At 41.5% G+C, this 23,668-nt stretch overlaps 1 protein-coding gene across 5 annotated transcripts in view; it reads left to right on the forward strand.

Moving 5' to 3' along the window:
- The first annotated feature begins 2,330 nt into the window (after positions 1-2,330).
- Positions 2,331-23,668, forward strand: part of LOC102788058 (nck-associated protein 5-like) — a 180,437-nt gene continuing 159,099 nt past the window's right edge. For 4 of the 5 annotated variants that reach the window (XM_087835751.1, XM_087835752.1, XM_087835760.1 and 1 more), the window contains exons 1-2: positions 2,331-2,471; positions 15,542-15,644. In XM_087835751.1, the coding sequence (XP_087691877.1) occupies positions 2,353-2,471; positions 15,542-15,644 (222 nt within the window). In that variant the 5' untranslated portion in view covers positions 2,331-2,352. Of the gene's footprint in view, positions 2,472-15,255; positions 15,431-15,541; positions 15,645-23,668 lie in introns of those variants that run through there. The other variant, XM_087835754.1, reaches the window with a different exon arrangement.

Below are 23,668 nucleotides of genomic sequence, written 5' to 3' on the forward strand. Positions count from 1 at the left end.
GTCTTACTACAGTTTGCAGAGTAAATGGTGTTTGCAGACAAGTTGGTGTGTTCCATGCAAACTCCAGGAGACTAACAACCTGCTAGCAATCGAAGCTATTGCAAGGAGTTTACAGGAACACCTATTTTTCCTGAACAACTAGATTTTACCAAATGATCTCTGGATCTGTGTGTCTTTTTTTTTTCAGTCGTCCATCTCTGGGCATGCTCAAGTCAAATCGCAGTTAAAACTTTGTGTTAGTTCCAAAGCCTTTTATAGCCGTCCTTCTTGAGGTTTTGGATGAAAACCTGAAAACTGTTTGAAAAGGGACGATGTTACTCTTATTTGGACAACCATTCGTAAAAAGAGAGCTTAAGATAGAAAAGCCATAGCTGGCATCTTCATGACCTCTCTTCAGCTGGCCTGTTTGCTCCATAAAGCTGTGTAATCGTTTCCAAACATACCACATAAATGACTTGATTTATACCCCAAAACTTACCACTATGGGTTTGCTGCTTGACAACAAAGCAAAAAGAAAAAGACCTTAGGAAAATAGAAATATTTTTCTTTCCTTATGTCAAGATAAGAACGCATCAGAACGAGTGGAGGAGGCAGATATGGAAGACAGGATGTGATTTAGGAAGGAGGAGCGGATTCGGTCAGTGTTTCTTCTTCACGAGATAAGCACGCACAGGTGTTTACATACGCACATACATGCACACACGGTGCACACACGGTGCACACGTATACTGCAGACTCCACCTGTCAGCCACTCAGGTTCATGAGGAACCTGTAAAAAGCTCAAAATAACAGGGGAGATATTTACACTGTCAGCAAAAATAAAAGCTAACATTTACCTAATTATGCAAATTCAAATCTACAAATGCTAATATTTCAAATTTCAAATTTCCATTATGAAGCGCTAAATGAAGAAGATACGGTGGTTCTTGTATTATTAACCCTCTCCTTGATGCCGATCAGCGTAACACCATGCTGCTCTTTATCCCATTAGCTCCTGACATTTAGGTTTAATTGAATGCCTGTGATTGCAGGATTTCCGGGGATCGCACTCTTTCTTGTGTGCTCTGCCTTCAAAGCAGCTCAGAAATCTTTTTAGGTGTTTTCGTGTGTGCGTGCGTGTGTGTGCGTGCGCATGAAGTCATTTATCTTCCAGCTCCCTGCCGCCCCGGCGTATTGCAATGTCGTCAGCTCACTCCATCTCCTTCTGCCTCCGCTGAGTGAACAATGTTGCAATGCAGTGAGCTTACGGGGCAAGAATGCGACAAACAGAATGGAATTGCTGCAGAAATTATTGCATTTGAGACCGCAAGGAATGCAGTGGAGACGGGCTGAAAGCAGACCATTTGTTCACAGCGGTTAGGGATGAGAAGCGGTGGGCGGTCGTGCTGAAAAACATGGAACTCCGGCTTATTTCGAGCAAATGCACTTTGTGTTTTTGGTGCATCCTGCAAACAATCAGTAAAACAAACCGAATTTAAGCAGATATAACACAAGAGATGAGGTTAATGCAAGTGGCAGGGCTGCTCTTTGAGCCTTGGATGGGTGGCAGCGAAGGAATGCAGACTCTCTGAGGAGTGCCCTGCAGAGAGGGCAATGAAAAGCAGAGTGCTGGTGGTGGCTCGCGGCCGGCACAGAGAAGTATACTTGGCAGTGAAGACGAGAGTCATGTGCCTCCATTTAAATGAGAAGGAAAGAGAGGCAGGGAAGGGGAGGGAGAGAAATACAGGCTGAGCTAAGAGGCTGGGGAGTCCGCCAAGCCAAGACACTTGAGGAATGCAGAAGCAGGCCTCTCTTTGCAGTAATGCCATTACTGCTGTCTGAGTCAGGCAAACAGCTCTTCCAGTCCAGTCCAGTCAGCAAGTCTCGCAGCCAGTGTAAACACATGACAGGTAACACCTGAAAGCCAAGCAGAGAGAGGTGAATCCTGGGAAAGAAGCTCCTCTTTAAGAGCTTCCCAGCAGTATAGTGTTTCTCTTTTATATTCTAAGGAACCATCCATGTGTTTGCACGTGTGTGTGTGTGTGTGTGTGAGTGTATGCAAGAGCGCGCTCTGTGTGGTGTGACTCCTTCGGCCCTGGCAGTTAGTTAATAAACGCAGGCCTGTCAACAGCTGCTGCTGATGTAATGTGGAACTTCTCCTCACTCTCCTTATCCTCCCGCCCCACCACGCCTCCCCAGCTCCCTCCTGCACCAGCACCAGCACCACCACCCTCCCTCCCTTCTATTTACAAGTCTCACTGGGTGTTGCTGCAGACTTCCAGAGCTGGCAGCACAGATAGTGTTGTGTGTTTGTGTGTGTGACTTCCCTCCTCCCCCCCTCTGTGCAACACTTCCAGGGGAATTTACAACAGCATGTTTTCAGCTGCCATCAAAGAAAGGTCCACATCATCAGGTTGTCTTCCTAGCCAAAACACTCCTGACAGTCTGGGAGCTGCAGACCTGTTGAGTGGAGAGGATCCGGCTGGCGCAGAGTAAGTTTGGATTCCTGCTTGTTTGTCTTCTGACATTATGGGAAACTGAGCAGTTTAAACCTTCATTGGGCTAGCTGATTAATATCAGCTAGTGCCAATTTGATGTTTAACTCAATTTGTATTGTTTTCTCCTGTAGTAGTAATAGTAGCTCTGCAACATGAAAGTTTTTTTTACTGTTTTTCAGTTGTTTTTATTCATTTAAATGGAACTCTTACTTTAAAACTCCAAGATTAATCCATGAAGCTGACAGTTGAGCTTTTATAGGCTAATGAAAGTATTTACAGCAATGTTTCCTCTGTCTTATATTATGCAAATTAATGCAAAGTCTGTGGAAAGGTAGTGAAAATAGTTTTTAAAAGGCCAGTTAACTTGTAATTAGTACCTGAAACCCCCAAAATGTAAATGCTTTGTGATTTAGCTGGTTGTAAGAAGCAATTTCAAGATTTCAGAACAAAATTTAGTCAGCTATTTACTAAGCTAATTAGCTTTGTAGGTAAGCCCAGTTGAAATCTGTGATTGCTATCCACTACTTATTTGCCACCCAGCATGTAGCCACATTAGTAATTGGCTAATTTCTTCATCTTCTTTTTTTCAAAATGAAATAAAAATAAATACACTTTTGAGAACTGCTTTTTGCTATTGAGAAGTCCAAATTTCAGGTTAGCATCTTGCTACAAATGAGCTAGTCTATTAATTAGCCTATGCATTAGCAACTAGGCTAGCTAATTTGTAGCTAGGTTAATTAGCTGAGCGAGGAATGTTGAGCTAAAATAAAAATGCTGTTTAGATCAAAACATGTTTAATAACATTTTAGCAATGTGCTAATTGGCAAATCATTTAGCTAAAGAAAGAGCTAGTAAAATTGTTTTTTACAATATTTTTTGTGATGTTTAAAAATATGAAATTACTGATATGCAAAATTGCTAGATGTTGGTGTGCAAATAGATATAAAGGCTTGTATTACTGTTTTTTAAAAAAAAATATATATATATATCAAACAGGTGGTTTATTTAATTCTGAAATTTTAAAATTGCTTGATTACAACCAGCTCAACCAGATTTAAAAAGAGTCTACATTTATCACAACTGTCATTTTAAAAAGCATTTTTATAATATATATTTGTGGAATTTATGTAACGTAAAGCAGACTAAGCATTACTGTAAACAGCTCAAATTAGCCTAAAAACAAAAAGTGATAAACTCATAAGAATACATGAATGTGTTTGGTTTTCACATCCTTCTTTGAGAGAAGATGCACATTGGAAAACATCTGCATAGATAAACATGCACAAAAACGCTGTTGTTTCTCAAGCTGTCAGCAGAAGCCTGCCGATGAAATGCATGTGTTCAGTTTTTCAGCAAGCTGCCCATCGCATGATGCTTGCATACCAAGCTGAGAAGGGGGCACAGTTGTGTATTTTGATAACGCTTGGAAAATTCCTCTGCCCTCTCTTGGCATGCTGCATCACTACTGGGCCTTTGGAGAATATTTTTCTTTTTTTTTTTTCTACCTGAAGCACTATCATGAGAGAGTTCAGTGGAGAGTCACGCTGCTGAAGCATGCTGCGAGTCCCCCGGCAGGATGTTCAGTTAACTTTTTTTTTTTTTCCAGGATGTGTATGTAAAATGTCCTACGCATCTGGTGGGATAATCGCAGGGAATTGCAGGGACTCCCCTCATGAACAGGATGACGACATTGTAGTCATTGTTTTTCTTTTTTCTCTCCAACAGACCTCTGACCCCTCCCTCCTTTTTTTTTAAACCCCCACATTAAATTGCCTGCTAAATACCACTGACTAAAGAGGGCAGACAAGTTCGGGCACAGTCTTTGTTACTGTAAGTGACTGAGAAAGACATCTCACTTGGCAAAATTTTACTTAGGAAGTAATTAAAGCAAAGTACAACACGAGAAAACGAGCTTTGTCAGTCTTCTCAACCAAGCCCATCTTTAGTGAACAAGTAGGCTAAGTCAAATATTAATACAATCTTCAAAGAAGCATCCCGACTGTGAAGGCTTCATGCAAATTCTGTAAAATGTATCATTAAATGGTATGAATAAATAACATCACAATGTGGAGGACTCCACATTGAGACAGAACTGGAGCAAAGCGAGTGAAAATATAAGCACAGCCCTGTTTAAAAATGCAGAACTGGGTGTCAAAAATCTGTCTGTTAATGCACACCAAATGATTTACAAATGCCTCTGAGTTATCCGGCGTGTCTCACAGCTTAAAAGCATAACGAGGAGCTCCGTTTGTTCCTTACTTATTAAATATACAGGATTGTGTTTTCTCCCTTAGTCACGCTGTCCTTGCCTGTGAGCGTTTGACAGAAACGTGGCAGACAACTGCCAACATTTGCTGGTTCCAGCTTCTGAATATCCAAAATCTGCTCTAGATTACATCTGATAGAACTGAACACTTGTAAGCTTTGAACTGTTTATGAATTTATGAAACAAGAAGCTATTTTAGCCCATGGGATCTCAAAAGGTGCATTTCTTTCATCTTGTGTGCAAAATCTTATCAACTTATTGTGGAAAGAAGTTTTCATTTGGTCTTCACCAGGCATTATCTTGTGCACAAAATATGTATTTGTCATATGAATGAGTCATCTTACCCAAGTAATAATTTTATGTAAACTGGGATCTTACTGAGCTAGTGAAGTAGTGGTAGTTCCTCTTTTCACTTGAGTAGTCTGCCATAAACTCCCATGCTCAAATGCTAAATTGTACATTATTAAAAATCAGCTTCACAGCCTTACTGCTTTACTTTATACTGTAAGGTAAAGACCCAACAATAATATAAGGAAAAGCCCAAAAATCAGATGACCGCCTATCAGTAAGCACTTGGTGACAGTGGGAAGGAAAAACTCCCTTTTAATAGCAAGAAATCTCAGGCAGGACCAGACTGAGGCTACATCCACACTAATGCGTTTATGTTTGAAAACGCATCGTTTTCTCTCCGTTTTGCCCTCTCATCCACACTGAGACGGTGTGTTCCCCAAGGAAAAACGCAGCGTTTGGAAAACGCTCTCGAAAACGGATACATTTCAAAACGGAGCTGTCCCGTCGCAGTGTGGACACTCGAAAACGCAGACTTTGGAAAACGATGACACATGTTGGTCACGATGCAGTCATGTGACCACTTAAACCAAGAATTCGGTGCTTTGTCTTGCCATTTCGCCGCCACATTTCAAAGAGCCGGAATGTAAATAAATGGCAGAGGGAAATGACACAGGTCGAGTTGTCTTGCGTTTCACGCATGCACGGAACGGCAACGTCAGCGTTTTCGGCCGTTTTTGTGTGGACACGCAACTCTTTGAAAACAACTGAAAACATGTTTTTCAGATGAAAATGCCGTTTTCAAATCTATCCGGGCTAGTGTGGACGTAGCCTGAGAGAGGGGCTGGTTGACTGAGTAACTGGAATGGCCTGATTGACAGATGTCCTGACCTGAGTCTGGTGGGGCTAATCTGCTCTCTTTTTACTTTGGTAGAACAAAAAGATTGGAGGTTGGAGGTCAGGTTAGCGGAAAACAAATATGCCATACACACAAGTAACATTAATGAGTCCAAGGCTAAACACTACCTGGACTCATAATAGTAACTCTTCTACAGTACAAGCGATTGGAATTAACCACATTCCTCTTTCTATACGATGAAATAATTTACCAGGGCTCCATAACCAAAGGGAAGCTTTTTGGATTTATAAATTATAGGCCACTAAATATCCTGGCTTAAATGAGGACTTAGATGTTACTTCTTTTTTTTTTTTTTTTAATAAACTTTATTTGCCCTTGAAGATGCATTTAAATGATCTGCAGTGTATGGTGCTCTGATGTGTTTTCTTGTCTGATTTGGACTGAATCTTGTGAATGTTTCTTGATATCTTTTTGGGCTCTTGCATTTAACCGGATTATTGAAGACTCATCCTATGGGTAAAGTTTTACTGGTGGAATTTTCCACTCTCACCCTAATTGGAAATTTGGCATGATCTAAAATATCGCCATGTTGGTGTCATTCGTACACCATTATAGTAATGTTGGTCCAGGATCAACATTGCAACTGACCTATGACAGCTGAGCATTAAGCTAGTATTAGCCTAATGCTATTAAAACTATCACTAGCAAACCATTGATTGGTCAATTGCAATATTGATCATGGACCAACATTGTTGTGATCGTACAGGAACAACATTAGCATGGGGATTTCAGATACACACTAGTGAAACACCATTACAAAAGATTCAGTTTGTTCATTGTTGCTTGTTGGAGAAATGTGTTGGAGTTTTGGGTTGAATATGGCCGTGCCATGAGAGTAAATGGATTTGGAGTTATGGGATATTATAGGTCTCATCCACTACATCTAGTCACCGTGTGTGTAGTGTTGGAGCTCCAAAATCTTACAAATATTGTGGCCACCTCAGAGGTTTGTACTTCAGTTTTGGTGAGTAAAATTCTACTGTTTTGTTAGTTGTAGATTGGTGACCAAGCTATAAATTATCTATATAAGGTAACTTCTGGCTCCAAAAACCAACGTGCGGGTGGCCAAAATGCTAACCTTGACGTATCAGAAAGTGGAGTCCAAAACCAGTGGGTAAGGTCATGGTGGTCATCTTTTGCGCAGTCTGTGGGTGGTAGCAGGCAAAGCTGACATTTCCAGATGTCCTTCTCCCCACCAACACTTTACTGTTCGTCCTGGGAGATCCCAAGGTGCTCCCATGCCAGATGAGATATACATTCTCTTCAGTGTGCTCTTGGTCTAGCCTGGGGTTTCTTCCCAATTTCCCAGAAAAACCTCCAAAGGGAGGCTCTCAGAAGGCATCCTAACCAAATGCTCCAACCACATCAGCTGTCTCTAAGCCAGCCACCCTACGAAGGAAACTCATTTTGGCTGCTAATTATTATTATTATTACTATTACTGTTACCCAGATCACATGGTCATAGGTAAGGTGTGGAACATAGATGGATAGTCCGGTACAACACCCACACCAGTGCTGATACTGGACAAGTCTGCTTTTAAAACCATTAAAACCCCCCAAACTACAAATTACCATGACATTCATGCTCACGAGGAGTGTCTGTAAACTACTGACCACAACTGTACATGTCAGTCAAAAACATGATTAGTATTTATGTTGCCCATGAGCAAAGTGTATTTATTAGTGTATTTATTAATAAATATAATTATTGTCACAAACCCACAAACTATTTTGTCTTGTGTGAAGATAGTACACAACATTGTAGCTGTGTCCCAAAATGTCGGCTGCATCCTCCGGAGGCCGCATTTGAAGGCCGATTACGTCACAGCCAGGCGACGAAGGCTGTCCCAATTCGTTGATTCCTTCAAATGCGGCCGACAAATGCGTCCTTCATTTCCCGAATTTGAAGGATGGGTCGGGTGTGTCCTTCGTGGCCCACCATATCCCAGAATTCATAGCGCGGCCCAGCCAATTTCAGTTTCCAACAATGGCGGCCGCTACTAAGTTTTAAAATTTGTCTTATTAATCTTTCTGGGTCCCAAAATAAACTTTTAACATATTTTCAGGCGAGAAAGTAGCTGTGTAAACTTCAAATATCAGCTCGGTTTATCAAGACAACGCATATTTGCAAAAAGTGCGCCAATGTTTTTGGAGACGTCTGTGGTCAATGGTCAGTCGAGCCAGCGAGAGCAGCGGACTCCCGGCTTCATCGTTTCAGTCCCTGCTGTCTTTCGCTACTCAGGTTAAACATGATTTATAAGTCACTCGGATAACTTAAAAATGTAATTGTTTGGCTTTTTTCTGTGTTTTATTTGTTCCGGTTTGACTGAGATCAAAGTTATTAGATTATTAGATTAAATAAAACTTTATTAATCCATCGGGTGGGTTCCTCCTTGGTTTTCACACAGCCAACTGATTAAACAGAAGTGTGAGACGGTCGAGAATTTACGCCAGTGTCCTGTTATATTTTAGATAGCAAGGAGCAGACGGCCGAGTTTATTAAACTCACCGAGACAGAGGTGACGCAGATCTGAAGGCTAGACCGTCCCATTTCACAGCCTCGCACTTCCGGCCTTCTTGGTCTTCGAAGGACCCGGCCCACGTAGACCGCGAAGGCCGGGTCCTCCAAAGGATGCAGCCTACGTTTTGGGACACAGCTTATGACTAACCACACACTTTCAAAATTATTATGACACTTTAGGGCCTCCATATTAGTAAGGTGAATTGAAAATGAAAATAAACTGCAGCTCTAATCGAGTTTGTCTTCACTCGGCCTCGCCAGCTATAGTCATTCTCACTGTGTTCAAAGGACGTAGGCTGTTTATTCAGTTATGTATAGGCTGTCCTTGTTCCTTTGCAATCATAATGACATTGAGAACTAAAGGCCTAAGCAAATAACCATGCTTTCCTGCACACAGTTATGCAGACATGTGCATTACAAATCCTTTCCATACCTTCAACACAAGCCCATAATTTTCTAATAATCTAGTTTAAGTGCCAGAAGGAGACACACATGCTCATGCCGCATGATCTCAGTGCTGATAAACTTGCGCATGCTGAGACTGGCCTCCTCGTATAAGATTAAAATGAAAGAACATAATCATGGTTTCACAAGCAAGCATAAAGCGTATGCGAATCATCCCTCGCCTGGATTATCAGTATTCATTTTAAAGAGCGTGTTACATTGACCTGTTAGCCTTGGCAATAAGCCTCACATCTTCACACCCACATGATAAATACTCACCTCACTTAACCTGATTACCAGCAGTCTAAACACTCATATACCGCGGAAGAGGCTATACAACATTTAGACAAAACCTTCATCTTAATGATTGGTTTCCCCAAACCATGACAGCAACAACAGGCCAGTGTAAAATGCGGCCTATTGTTTGGGACCCTCAGACGCTGTAATTCCACGTTAGGTTGTGCCAGGCTAGTGGTGCCAACTGTACCGGGACACATGCAGAGGCAGGATGAGACAGGCCGGCCAGCAGAGGGACTCAAAACATCCGATCAGCACAGGCCATCTGTGCTGCTCTCTCTCCACACATTAAAAACCCCAAATCAGGCACTCGCATGCTTCAATTTTCTCCCCAATGAATGGAAAGTAATAGCAGCCCCCACTCCCAAAACGTTACCCTCCCACTGCAGCGAATTAAAAGCGAGGCTCAAACGTATAATTTTCTCCCCGGTCATTCATTCATTCATTCAGTCGCAGCGGACATGGTAGTCTGGATGAATCATTCAGAAGAAGAAGAAGAAGAAAAATAAAGAGAGAACTAGGCTGTGGACCGTAGGGGATGCCTCTGTGCTGACCCCGTTTCAGCCACCCCCCCATCCTTCATTTAAGCCAGCGCACAGGGTACAGACACAAAAATGAATTGGTTCCTGGGGCAAAAGGGGGGTGCACCAATCAATGTCCAATCTCCATCCATTTTCAGGCCCTGGCACTTCCTGGCACCCCTGCCCCCCATTTTGGGATATTGATCACAGAGTTCAGAGTTACCATTTGGCCAAGAGGCTTTTGTTTCCAAGACCTAAAGGTTTCCACTAATTATACAAAAAAGCCCCCATACTGCTAATCTTTGGCTCCAGATGGCCATTTAAATATAGGCTTACATGTATTTGCTCCACTATTTATCATATAATTTATTATATAACCCGTGACTAAACCACTTCATACTGTATACATAAAGGGAGGGGGAAATCATTTCCCATTGCTCAGTTAAATGTTTTGTTGCACAAGTGCCAAAGTTCAGGCCACCCCCTGCTTAAACCAACCACGACAAGGACTTTCTTATTTGTGGCGAAGAGAGAATATGCGTGGGAGAATCCCTTACTATACTAGGTACAAAGGGCGGTATTGTCACTTGTGGCAGAGTGTGATCTCTGTAACACTTACGAATCAAAAGCCAGAGGGTGGAGCAACAGTGTTTCTTCAGGAGGTCCCTTTACTGTATGATTATTCAGCCCTGCTGAGTTAAGAGGGCCAGTAACAAAAAAAAAAAGCCAGGGATTGCAATAAATGCACAGCTGCCTAATTTATCCCACCTTACAAAGGAACAGTATCAAACCGGAGCCATGACGATCCATATTCATGGACAATCTGGGCTTGTTATTGCCATTTATCCATGAGGCTGTTTTCTGTACAGCGATCTCTCAATGGGTTTAAGTGTTATCATTAAGCTGTTATCCCCTCACATTATCCCTGTTGTAGTTTCAGAGCTGTCTGGGGCTCTGTGACTTCAGCTGGGTCCTCTCTTGTTCCTGGAGCAGATGTTAAAAAACGACTCCCACCTCAAACAACCCCCATTTTGTGTTGTACACAAACACACACATGCACACACACCATCCTGCCTTTCCTCCCTCCTTCCCTCACCCTGGCATCTAATTAGGCCTACAGCACAAAGACTCCCAGATGTCAGCGTCCTCCTGGCCTCCTTTGATTATATCCTTTCCATCCCACTGCCTTGGTTGCCGACTGGCTGGGGGCCGTGTGGACTATAGGCGTTGACGCGTGTCACTTTGTGTAGGTCAACACTAGTCCAGTTTAACATATCAGTAATTGCTTTAGGTGTAAATCACGGGGAATGAGGAGGGAGGCGGGACAGTTGCAGAGAGGCCCCTGGATTGTCATAAATGTTTGCAAAGTGGTGTCAGTTCTTGGAATATGAAGTATAACTTCAGCTAAACGCAGGAGAAAATCACATTATGTAGATGGAGACTGAGTTACTCTATTGTCTGTATCTCTAATAGCTCGTCCAAAACTACTGTTTGTCAATCCCTATTTAAAAGAGCATTCATCATGGCCAACAGCCCCTAAGTGTTTCATTTCCTTTAAAACCAAGCAACCGAGAAATACGAACGATCGGTCGACAGTCAACAAGTCTGTCGTCTGAGGAAAATTGGCCATGGCTTTGACTTTTACAGATGGCGGCCACGGCCGTAACTTTCAGCAGCAATCAGATTTCCATGCTTCCATGATCACCACATCTGCCCAGTGAACGCTTAATGGATGAGATATTGATTAGTTCTTTACTGTAGAGCCCAGGATTACACTCTATCATCAAGGCTTGGAAGTATTTCACACTTCATCGCCAACTATTACTCTTTAAGAAGTGCCGACGAGACAAACCAAAGCAATTACAGACTAACTCGTCTTCCTTGTGATAGCTGTGTAATGCTGTAAAATCTAGATCACACAAACAGAAAACATATCCTGTCACAGCCTCATCAAAGCAGCTTGTTCTGTTCACATATTTAAAAAAAAGGAGCGACAGAGGAATGTCTGACAATGGAAGTTGCGTGAGTAAGGGGTCTTAGTTGCGGGCCGTATACTAAAACCTTACCTAAAGAATTTCCAGTGTTGATACATGAACCTGTTGTTATGTAGCACTTTTTCACTACAAGCCCCACAATCACACACACATCCCTACAAGAGCTTACAAGTTTAGTGTGATTTGCCTTTGCTTTGCAAACTTGCAGTGTTGCTCAACTGTTTTGATCAAAGCCAAAAATTGTCGTGATGCATGCTCAATCATGCAGGTGACGAAATACCAGAAAGTTCATTCTGTTTATCTGGACGTAGTGTTTTCAGTGGGAGAAAGGTTTCGTCACTCATCTAAGTGACTTCTTCAGTCTCAGCTGCCTGCAAGTTTCTCCAACCTTATAAACAGTACTTTTGCGTAATGACTGAAACTAGAGCCACTGAATGAACACTGGGCTTTAAGGTCAGTTACATGATCATTGATATGCAAGCGCTCATGACAATTGATCAATGACCATGAGTACCATTCACAGAGAGTTGGGGAATGGCTGCAATCACAACATTGTCAGATGGTGAAAGATGTACTCTTAAGCCCCCTCCTCAGTTCAGAGATGGTTGTCCCCCTTTCACATAAATGGTCTTGATGACTTCCCACTCAAACCAGCATTCCTGTCCACAATGTACATGTCCTCATCGCTTAAAAGGTTTCCACTGGCTTTTAAATGTAAGTAAGAAGCCAGAAAATGATCTAGACTAAATTCAGTTAATTGTACAGCCCCTGACTTGTGTTTATGTGCTTAACTTTATAACTGTATATATTGTAAAAATGTTCCACTTTCTCTTGTTATCAGTGTTAAATATGCTTTTTTGATCTATTTTGTTCTCTGAGCTGTTACTGGATGTTACCTGGTACTAAGGGCAACTGACAGCACTAAGACAAAGCATCATTCGGTTTGTTCAAAGGTGCAGTGTTCCAGTGTTTTATTGCCTGCCTTTATCTCAATGTCCCTGATATGTGGCTTGTAAGGTGTTTGTTTCATCTTAATCACTTCCCATCGATCCACTGCCTCATCCCTCACACTGTACACCCAAAGGAAAATGCCATCCATGGTTTCTGTGTTGGGTCTGTGTAATCAAGCGCTGTGCTGTAATCCATTTTAATCATTTACTCTCAATTTCCTATAACCCCCTATCTCTGAATCCAAGGGAAGATTTACTTCCTCTCCTAATCTCCAGGGGAAAATAGACCAAACTAAAATGCATGCTAAACATAGACCATCATTTCATCTGTTGCAAAACACTTTCACAATTAGTCATTACAAAGCCAGAGTAAGTGAGACGGTCAGGAGTCCGATGTTTCTGTGTCATTAAAGACAGAGCATTTCACATCCTGTTTGCTGATTAGACAAATTCCTGCTACACTTGATTGCCCAGGGCTGTTCAGAAATAGGGCAGAAAGGGACAGTATCATGTTTCAAAATATAAGATCAGATCTGGATGAAAAGGCAGCGGCTGATCCTGATGTTTCATGTCGATAAGTTTGGACTTAACAGATTGGCAGTGGATGGAACATGTCATGTTGATGTGTGGGCATATTTGACAAGTGCAGTCATGCTGCTGAAGCTTTAGACAGGGTGTAACGGATAGCGCCTGCAGTGGATGCAAAAGGGTTTGTTTGTTGCATAAGTAGGTTTGTGAGGAGGGTAAGCACATATCACCTAAATTCTGAACCTAGTAAATCGTGATACAGAGCAGGACTGTAGGTTTAGCTTATAAATTTCATAAATGCCTTTTCCAAGTTCTGCCTATTCTGAACTTCTCAAGTATGATATTAACTATGATCTAAACCAAAGCCACCATGTAAAAGGTAGACTTAACCATTGTGTCACCACTTTTTAGCTACTTCTCAGGTTTTGAGTTGAACCTTTTAGCTATCAGCTATTTGATTGAAAACCAAGGACACTGCATGCTCACAGAATTGGAAAGCAGCTTGTTTAACACAGGGTGGCCATATTACAAGGCCTCAGTCATTTGGCGACCTCTGTTTGTGATGGAAAAATGTGAATTTCCTAACCAGTTGGTGAGTGGTTGCTGTAGATTGCTGGCATGAAACTGGTCACAAAGAGGTATACGGGGCTTCCCCCAAAACCCCCTGTAGCTGATTTGATCAGTAATTGTAAACCTTATTAAATGCTAAATTATCTAAACCATATCAGAGTTGCAGTCACTGTGGGCATAGAAAAGATGAATGCAACCTGAAACCAGGTTGCAACTTTAAATTCCAGTTTTCCTAATGGCCTAATGTTGCATAAAAGTCTATGAGAAAACAACCCTACTTCTCACATTATTTATGGCCTCAGCAAAGACTTTCCTTATTAGCTAATAGGTTCTAATGATAAAGCCTAATCTTTAATAATAGAATTAATACAGTTAATTAGTAGGTTCCTGCAATTGCCTCTAGATTGTATGTAAGAAACTAACTTATCTGCAAATACACTTATCATAGTTTTGCCAATGCTTGGCAAGTAAATGGTGAGCATTTAAAGACAAGTTGGCGTCTTTCATGCAAACTATGGGTAACCTTGAAAATCAGTTTGCAATTAAAGCAATCACAAGGTTTTTGCTGCAACACCTTCTTTGGGACTGATTTCAGCTAGCAAAAGCTCCAGTAACTACTTCCACAGCATGTCTTTTATCCTGTCTTCTTTCTCTCACCCCAACCGGTCGCAGCAGATGGCCGCCCCTCCCTGAGCCTGGTTCTGCTGGAGGTTTCTTCCTGTTAAAAGGGAGTTTTTCCTTCCCACTGTCGCCAAAGTGCTTGCTCATAGGGGGTCATATGATTGTTGGGTTTTTCTCTGTATCTATGAAGCGCCTTGAGGCGACTTTTGTTGTGATTTGGCGCTATATAAATAAAATTGAATTGAATTGAATAGTCACCAACCGGTTGAAGAACACACATTTTTCTTAAGTGATTATATTTTGCTGGGGGGTTGCCAACTAGTGTTTAGGCCTGTGAGACAGATGGCTAAGAGGGGTTTTTTTGTAATAAATGAGACTGTAGATCTAGATCTAAATGAGATTTAGATCCATCACTGCAGACTAATAACTAATAACACATTTAATAACTACATTTAATGCTAATCTTTTTTTTTTTTTTTACATGAAATGCAATCCACATAATTACCTGTATTCTTTAGTTTAATTTTAAACCTTTGCCTTAACTACATAACATTAGAGCAATTTGAGTTGCACTGACAGTGTCTCTGACCCCGAAGCATCCGACAGCTGACCTTTGACCACATGCTCACCAATGAGGAAGTGGTATGCTTACTCTGTACACCACCGCAGTGAGTGTAAAACCGTAGTTCTTTGTAAAGGAGTAGTATGCGTGAAGTGAAGTGTTTATCTTCTGCTGTGGCCTCAGTCAGGCCAGGTCGGACTGGTTCCCAGCGCTGTTTGGAGAGGCCTAGAAAAACAAAGAGCTGTAGATTGGGGTTTGGGGTTGGGTTAGAGGGTGGGATGCCTGGGTGACGCCGAGAGCAAGCGGTAAGACACGGCTAACAGGAACACTGTGATCCCAGTGTCCTGTGAGCTGTGAGTCTTTTGGCTGAAGGTACGGCAACAGAGACCGAATGAAGCGTTACACAAATAAGGGGGAAGGGATAGTGTGGACTGTGCAGCTCTTAACTTGGACTTTGATCTCACTGTAAAAGGTGAAAGCCCTCGTAACAGAGGAAATGCGACCCACCTGATATGAGGTTTTCCTTGTTGACTTTTTTCACTGTCCTTTTGTCCTCCACTCCGCCCCTTTCCCCTCCCTGAAGGACTGGCCAGGTGTATGGATCACTGCAGGGCAGCGGAAGCATGAACAGACAGCTGGAGAGGAGAGAACAGTTAAAGAGATTGTCTCTTGACAGCAACATACTGGTAAGTCATTCCTAAACACCGTCAGTGTGTTATTTTGTTAGACTATTAACTCGGTCAGGAAGTGGACAGTATTTATTGGCTAATGCCTAAGATTATAGTGGAAATTCACATGAAATAAATTTTTTTTGCTGATATCTCAATTTTCAAAGCAGTGGCTGCTTTTTCCTTTAATCGCACTGTTAAACCTTTGTGAGTGAGTTTTGTGTGGGTATTGCTTTTGGGTCCATGCTACCATTGCTTGTGGTTTGTTTGGACTGCATTTCCCACGAAGCAGTTGGCGGTGCTCATGGTAAATACCTGCTGTTTTTGTTTATTCAATCTGGTGCAAATGAAAAATGTTTCATTTCCTGTCTTCAAATCTTTCCCATTCATGACCCTCTTTTATTCACTGTTGAGCACAAAAATGTGATTTAAGAGATTTAAGCATTTTTTTCCCCAAGTGCATAAACACACCCACGTGTCAAACAGAAGTGAGAAAGGACAGTCTGCCACAACTGTTTGTGAAACACTCTTTGCCCACCGGTGACTGACAGGCTTATCTCTATGCCCGGCTGCTCTTGCAAATCACAGGAGTGGAAACTTGTTTTGTCTCAGGGTTAACTGAAGGTGAATCTGCTCGAAAGAGCCTCTTTGGAATGTCAAGTGCAGCCTTTAACTGGCTGCTGTGTTGTGTCTGCATGGGAGAAGAGAAGCTTACCCCCCCCTTCCCTTCGGTGCATACAGTACGGTCACTGCGCAGGAAATAATAAATCAAAGAGTCTTAAAATAGCATGAAGATATAGGAAGTGATGAAGTCATCAAGAACACGTTTGTTGCAAATGAAATGGCAAATGTTTAAAGCTGCAGTTTGTCCATGTGACTAACCAATTAAACAAAAAACACACCGCTAAACGCTGTAAAGCCGTTAAATAACGTATGCATGCTTATGCTGCAGGTCAGGGGTTTAATTTGTAGTTTGTTGCCTGCATTACAGACCATCAGTCTCTAAAGAAGTCGAAACATGTTTACACACTCTATTGACTTGACCTGACTTTATAGCTTTCTGCTGACCTTTCTTTACCAACTCCTGACCTGCAAGAGAGCCTCAATCCTTAGAGTCCGTACAGGAGAAACCAAGTGCAGACCCAGTGAACATGCTATTGATTTCTGTAGTTTTACAGTCTTTTCTTTGGACGACAAGAAATGGTGAAAGTGTAAACAGAAATAAGTAGAATTTAAGTAAATATAAATACACCCTGGAAGAAAAAAAAAGTTTATTTATTTGTATACGTTTGTTTCTTTGGTTTAATTTAAGTTTGTCCCCAAACTGTTCTCACCTGTTAAGGAGTTGAGGTGTGAAATACATCCTAGACCTCTGAAGGTTCTTATCTATATCGCATATTGTGATGTGTGCCACCTGCTACTCTTAAATTACAAATTTTGGTGTTTAGGCTACAAAACCTTATAAAAGCGCTGCATCACACCATGATAGTAATATGTAATTTATATCTAATTTATATATGCAAAACTTGACTTATGTATGACATTTTGTAACATTGTCATGTTACCTAGCAACCACCTGCCAATGGGCTAAAATGACCCTTTATTAGTGTTTGTGCAACTATAAAACCTTATAAAAGTGTTGTGTTTAACTTCACAATAATAAAGTCTAATTCATATGTTCAAAACTTGGCTTATGTATGATATATTTTAACGTCAACATGTTGCCTAGCAACCACCTAGCAACGGACTAAAATGACCCTTTTAGTGTGCTCACTGTTAGTAGCATCTAAATATAGAAGAATGGAAATGAATACTTAAAACAATAATAAAAAAGAAAAGAAAAATATTTCGAAATGTAAAAAATAGAGAGGAATTTAAAAAGAAATTGAATGGAATAAGTGATAAATAAAAAACTGATAGAAATAATTAGAGAAATGTACATAGATTGATAAAGAAATGAATAAAATTGAGAATTAAACAAACGAAATATTGTAAGAATATATAAATAAATGGGAAATTCATAAGTAACTAAAAATAAATAAATAAATGAATAAAGAAGTTTGAAAGAAACAATATAACCTCGAATAAATGTAGAAATATAGAAAAAAATGAATGAAATTATGAGATGAATAATTCCTTTTTTCAAAAATTTTTATTCATGCCAAACTAAACTAAATGGCCCTCCATACTTTTTATCTCTCCATGAATACATCTAACACGACGTTACATAACAGTCGGTGTTTTTCCCCCAGCAGCACCTTTACAGTCACTTCACATCCAGATGTCCACAGTCACTGTCCTCACTGGATCGTTGTTGCTAATCAAGGAAATGCAGGAAAATCTGTGACTGAAAGAATGTGATATACAACGATGTAAATTAGACAATTAAGAAAAAGTAGCTCCTCAGAAAACGGTCTTGATTTTCTCTGACATTAACCTTTGAGTCTGTCAGTAATTTACTTCTTAAACTGAGAGTTGAGGATGTCGAAGATTCACTGTGGTGACACACTTAAATCCTCTTAGGAAGGCGAGACACTTCCTGGTTTATCATTTATTCACCGCGGTTTAGCTTTGTGAATATGTAACTTCCTTTGACACAGCACACGATGACTGGATGATGTCTGTTTTTGGCTGAACGTGTGATCCTTAGAGAACTTCCAGACGTGCCGATACGGGCTGATGTGAGACACACTGTGGCTTTAATTGCTTAAATTGGACACACAGCGGCCTGATTTACTGTGAGCCTGAATCTGGGTCATGTTTGTGATATGGCTTTATGATTCAACATGCTCACATTTGTCCACTCAACTATCCATGCATGCATTTTTTTCTCTCCCTTTTCCTACTTTCTCCTTTCTTTTATCAAATATATCGGCTTCTTTCTGCCTTTGGTATGTTGTTAATTTCACTCTCACTTTGTGTCTTTGTTTTCTCCTATTAGTTTCCTTCTTTCCAACTCAACTCTTTCCTTCTCTCTCTAATGATTTATTCCTACTCAGGGCAGCAGGAGCAGAAGGAGCACTGGGTTGCTTTAGTAGTGGGACATGTAGACGCCTGGAGCATTTTTGGTAAAGGTCCAGTGTAGATCTGGTGGCAGTTTGCAGCAGATTTGATTCCATGCCATGAAAAGTGGAGCAAATCTTGAAGTTGAAGAAGAGGGTTATTATGTCGCTCGATACTCAAATATGCACATATTGCACGTTGCCACTGACCCACCGTCATGTCTTTAGTTAAATGAGGCTTTGTTCGACTGAAAGTCAGTCAGTTCGAGGCCGACCTGCGTCTTTATCCTTCCAGTGCTTGATGCGGGACATGCTGTCCATGGCCCTTGTGGCCCAGCTGGCCCTGGCACAGATAAACCCACTAAGTTCTGTAAACACTCCTTTTCCTGGGAGGATATGAGGCTCCGATACATTTATTTTTTCAGGCATCTGAGAAAACACAAGAGGCGGTTTCTGACATTCCGTCAGACGACAGGCATGAGCGTTCATGCCCTCGTTGTCCTTCTGTGTCACTTGAAAAATCAGGCTCTACTGGTTGTGTGACTGCAGATTAATCCCAGAGAGATGACCAGTAGTTGTCCCCTTTATGTAAGATTACACCCATGTTTCATGCAGAAAGTAGCTTGAGTTTCATGGCCTGCTGTGATGATGAAATGTATTTTCCACTTGAGGGACGCCCCCGAAGGCTTTTTCAGTTCACACTAGCAACACAAAAATGAAGACAAAATGCCATATGTCAGCTGAGGAACAGGTAAAATATTTATGTCTGCTCCTCTTGGATGGATTACATGACCTAGCTTCTGTCAATGTGGGTAATTTGGCAAGCAGAGGGCTTGAATGTCAGTTACATATGCGCCGTGTTTCCTCATCGTACTCATGTTCCTGAGTTTGTTTGCTGAAAGCTGTTCAGAGCTCGAGCTTTTCCGTCTTTCTGATTATGTTTGTGTTTGATGTATTGTAAATGCATGTGCAAGGAGTGGAGTCACAGTCACTGTTATCAGCATTTTATTCATGTAACAGTCTGGGTTGGACTATATAATCTGCATCAGGTTATGTAGCTCAGTGATGGCCCAGAGTTGCAGCAGCAGCTCTCGCGAGTAACTGGGGCAACATTTGAATTACATAACAGCTGTGTTGCTGGGTTGATTCTGTGCTTCTATTTATTTTTATCATTTGATGCCCGCCTGCGGAGGAGACTCTCTTCGTCATGCTGGGACGTGCACGGTGAGCCCAACGGCCGTGGACGGTCCGTGAGCTGCTGCTGCTATCTGCAGCCAGCCAGCTTTAAGTAGGTCATCACAGAACCTCAGTCAGGGTCTATCCAACACAGTGGAGTCTAACACACTGGTGTGGTTCATTATCATGTCTGAGGATTGAGGTGCTGAAAATAAGATTGTGTTTGATGATGTTTCAGGACTCATACCTGTGCATCCTTTGGGGTGCAAGGTTTCATTTTAGGGTGCTGAACAGCAACCAGATGTGACCATCATTAGTGGAAAGGTGAACTGAGGAATTAGTGTTAAGTCACTGCAAACACACTCACAAAAGCTCGAGCAAAGACAACTAACTGCACATCAGTTAAGTTATTTGTCAGATAACTGCATTAAAATTACTCTAAAAGAAGCCAACACGACAAACAAGGTTGAAAAGTCCTGTTCAGTTAATTAAATTAGCTGAGGGGATGTGTAGCAGACAGCTAGCAGCTTACACATCCATCACTCAAAATGCCCATACCTCCATTAATGTATAACCATAATAACACTTAAACGGTTGAGTCATAAGCAAACTCACACCTTGTGCAGCTGCATGAATGTACAAATGACCTATGGAGAACAAAACTGTTTTGTACTAGGCTGTAAACATAATTATTTCTGCTGTAAAGCTGAGCATTTTAATGTGGTAATCTGTGAGGACTGACTCGCTTTTGAAACGAGGCTAAAGGGCCCCCCTCCGCTTTTTAAAAATTTTTTTTTTTGCATCTTTTGGCACATATGCATTGGTTTTATTTTTCCATTCTTCACCCAGAAGTTGCTGCTTGTTGTACACCATTAATGTTGCATTTTATCTTCATTAAAAACACACAAATGAAAAACCTTTACTGTTCAGGTGAGTTTAGGATATATTTAGTAAGTGTGCAGCAATTCAATTAACTTCAATTAAAGTCTATGAATCTGGCTTTAAACCGGATTAATTCAAAAGGAAGCTCTAAATGTGCTGGAGGTTATCAGCCGATGCAAATCTATTCCTGATCTGGTTCCAGTCATTCTTTGGTGAAAGCGCCCCACCTGAATTGCTGTCATCACAGCGGTGATTGTTGCTGCTCAGCAGTGTACACAAACTGCATCTAAAGTGGGAATGTAGAGAAAATACTTGGCAGATTGCTTGGAGCTTTGCCTGCTCTCACACCTATGTGCACCTGGTCTCACTGTTGAATTGTTTTTTTGGAAACAACACAGACCTTGTATATTCAGCCTGAGATGAAAGGCCAAATTGAATCAACAGCACATGTATGTAATCACTACCTCATAGCACTGAGCCCTAGTTTTATCTTGTTAACCTCTTGACATTCATGGGAAACCATCTGGTTTGGACTTGAGGGAGTAGGGGATTGCATATAAAAGATGGATATAGAAATTAAGAATTGAAGTGCTTTAAACCTGTAGTATTTCTAATTTTCAGCAGGGGAAAAATGATGATATAGGAATCTAAGAGAAAATCACTACTTTTCACTTCCTTTCCATATGTTCCTTGTGAGTTTGTGGTCTCAATCGCTCATTTCAAGACCTATTTCATAAAACATATTGTTAGATACAGTCAGTGAAGTCAGGGCTCTTTAACGTGCATAATAATGAGCTGCTAACTGAGGCTAACAGCAGCTAACTGAGGCTAGCAGCTGCTAACAGAGGCTAACACAGACAAAAGCAGCAGCACATACCAACAGAAAAGTTAATTATATCTTCAGCAACTCACCTTCGTTTCACTGTCAACGGTGAAAAGTGAGCTTCACTGATTCATCTACTCATATCAGACTCCTTTCACAAGTTTTACAGCCTCCTCCAAAGTAAATAGATATGAACACCCGGCTGAGGTAAAGAGCGAATTGACACCTTAAACTCACTACAGATGAATAGTGGTTGTATGGTAGGATTCTGCACTTGAATTGGGTTGGGTAAGAAAGTTGACTGCAATCACCAAGTCAAAATACTGGTGAGATTTTACACAGTGTACCTTTAATTTTGTAAGTCATGGTCCTATTAGGCGTGAAATAGAAGATAAATCTGGGTATGCTTTTGTTTGTGCAATATCCCCATGTTCTCCGTCAGGTACATCCTGAGCTCGTCACATCAACATGATAGTGAGGGCCAAATGCTCAGCTTTTGCAAGACATGCGTTGACAAGTAGCATCTAGTTTCTGAAAATGTGCTTATTTTTCATTTATTATAATTTATTTACAACCCAACCCTATCTATAGGAGGTTGCTACCAAACTGGTGCTTATTAGAGAAGAGATTTAAAGGAACATCACAATGGACATGACCCCTGACATGCTCAACACTGCCAAAAATGCACTTCAGTATCATTGTCTTCTTTGCTTTGTTTTACTGTATGTCTGCAGAAATTGCTTAAAGCCAATTCTCTTCCTCACTTGTACCCAAACAAAAGACCCTCATGTGCTTCTGTCTAAAATATAGTGTCTAATGCATTTCCTAAAACAGTGAAGTAATAGCCAAGGATGCCTAAACTGATGAGAGCATGTCCCTGTTTTCTCTTCCACACTCTTTTCCCTGCCAGCATTTATGATGTGAGCAGCAGTGCAATCATGCTCGGAGATAATTGATAACAAAAGGCCAAATTGAAAACACTCCGCAGGGGAGGGTTAATAATCAAGTGCTCCACATTACTGATTAAACGCTTGCTACATAGTTGTGAGTTGTATTGAGTAAACAGCATGTGGTAGTGCTTTCCTGTTTATCTCCAAAGTATTTGGATTTTAGCTAAATCCCCCTGGCTTTTGTCAAGCCGCCTCCTCGTATAAAGTGTTTTACGTGCTGATTTGCTGCTATGTTGTTGTATCGGCCTGTTTCATTGGCTCATTCCCCAACGTCGAAAATAAGACAATAAAACTGTCCCAAAACAAACCCCAAAACAGACAAATTAGTTTGGTTTATGCTAAATTTAAGTGCAAATGAATTAGATGGCATGCCAGCGTGGAGTCCGCTAGGCAAGACTGGATTTCCTCTCCTTCCTCCCCCCTCATCCTATTATAGCTGGTTGTTACAATGCAGAATGGAGACATAAAACTAAGCAGGGGAGCAGGCTTTTTAGCTGGATGGGAAGAAATGCTCAGTCTAATCTGATTGGCTCCCACATCGTCAGGCAGACAAATGGAGAGGTTTGATATTATTACTGAGCAGCTCAAACTAATTGAGTGTAATTATACAGTAGAAATCCACCGACAATGCCGTCCCCAGCGTGGGCCTCGTTCTCACGCCATGTGTATTACAGGGTGCCAGGCTCATGGGACGAGTGCTCACTTAGTGCTCACTTAGTCTGTCAGCTTGATTCTTGAGTAACTGGTGTAAAGTGTGGTTCTGAAGCCCAGGCTGATTGGACATTTTGGGTGGGAGCCAGTTACATAAAAAAGATTTCTTCTCGGACTGGAAAGCTCCTTTCTCTCAGAGTCTCACACACTTTATCTTGAGTGCTTAAATGAAGTTTCTCGGCAGGGGTGTACCAGCCTCCGGCCGGGTCTCTGACAGCTTCCTAGGCTGCCAGGTGACATACCGTGCATACCTGGGCTCACCGCGTGGGTAGCCACGGGGCCGCAGGGTGTGGGAACCCAGCAAACTCCGAGACACTCGTCAAGTTTGAGAGACTGAAGTAGCGGCGTTTTTCTGCTCTTGTCTCATGGGAACGTCTCTGCTCTCATGTGCCTGATGATGAGCGATTACAACCTTGCCATTTCCCTAGACTCCAGTCTGAAATCCAGAGGTTTCCCCCATATTCCACCACACGCTGTGGATAAGACTAAACAGCCTCC

This window comes from Neolamprologus brichardi, chromosome 23 (genome assembly GCF_056152115.1).
Source record: "Neolamprologus brichardi isolate AB-2024 chromosome 23, ASM5615211v1, whole genome shotgun sequence".
In the NCBI taxonomy this organism is placed as follows: Eukaryota; Metazoa; Chordata; class Actinopteri; order Cichliformes; family Cichlidae; genus Neolamprologus; species Neolamprologus brichardi.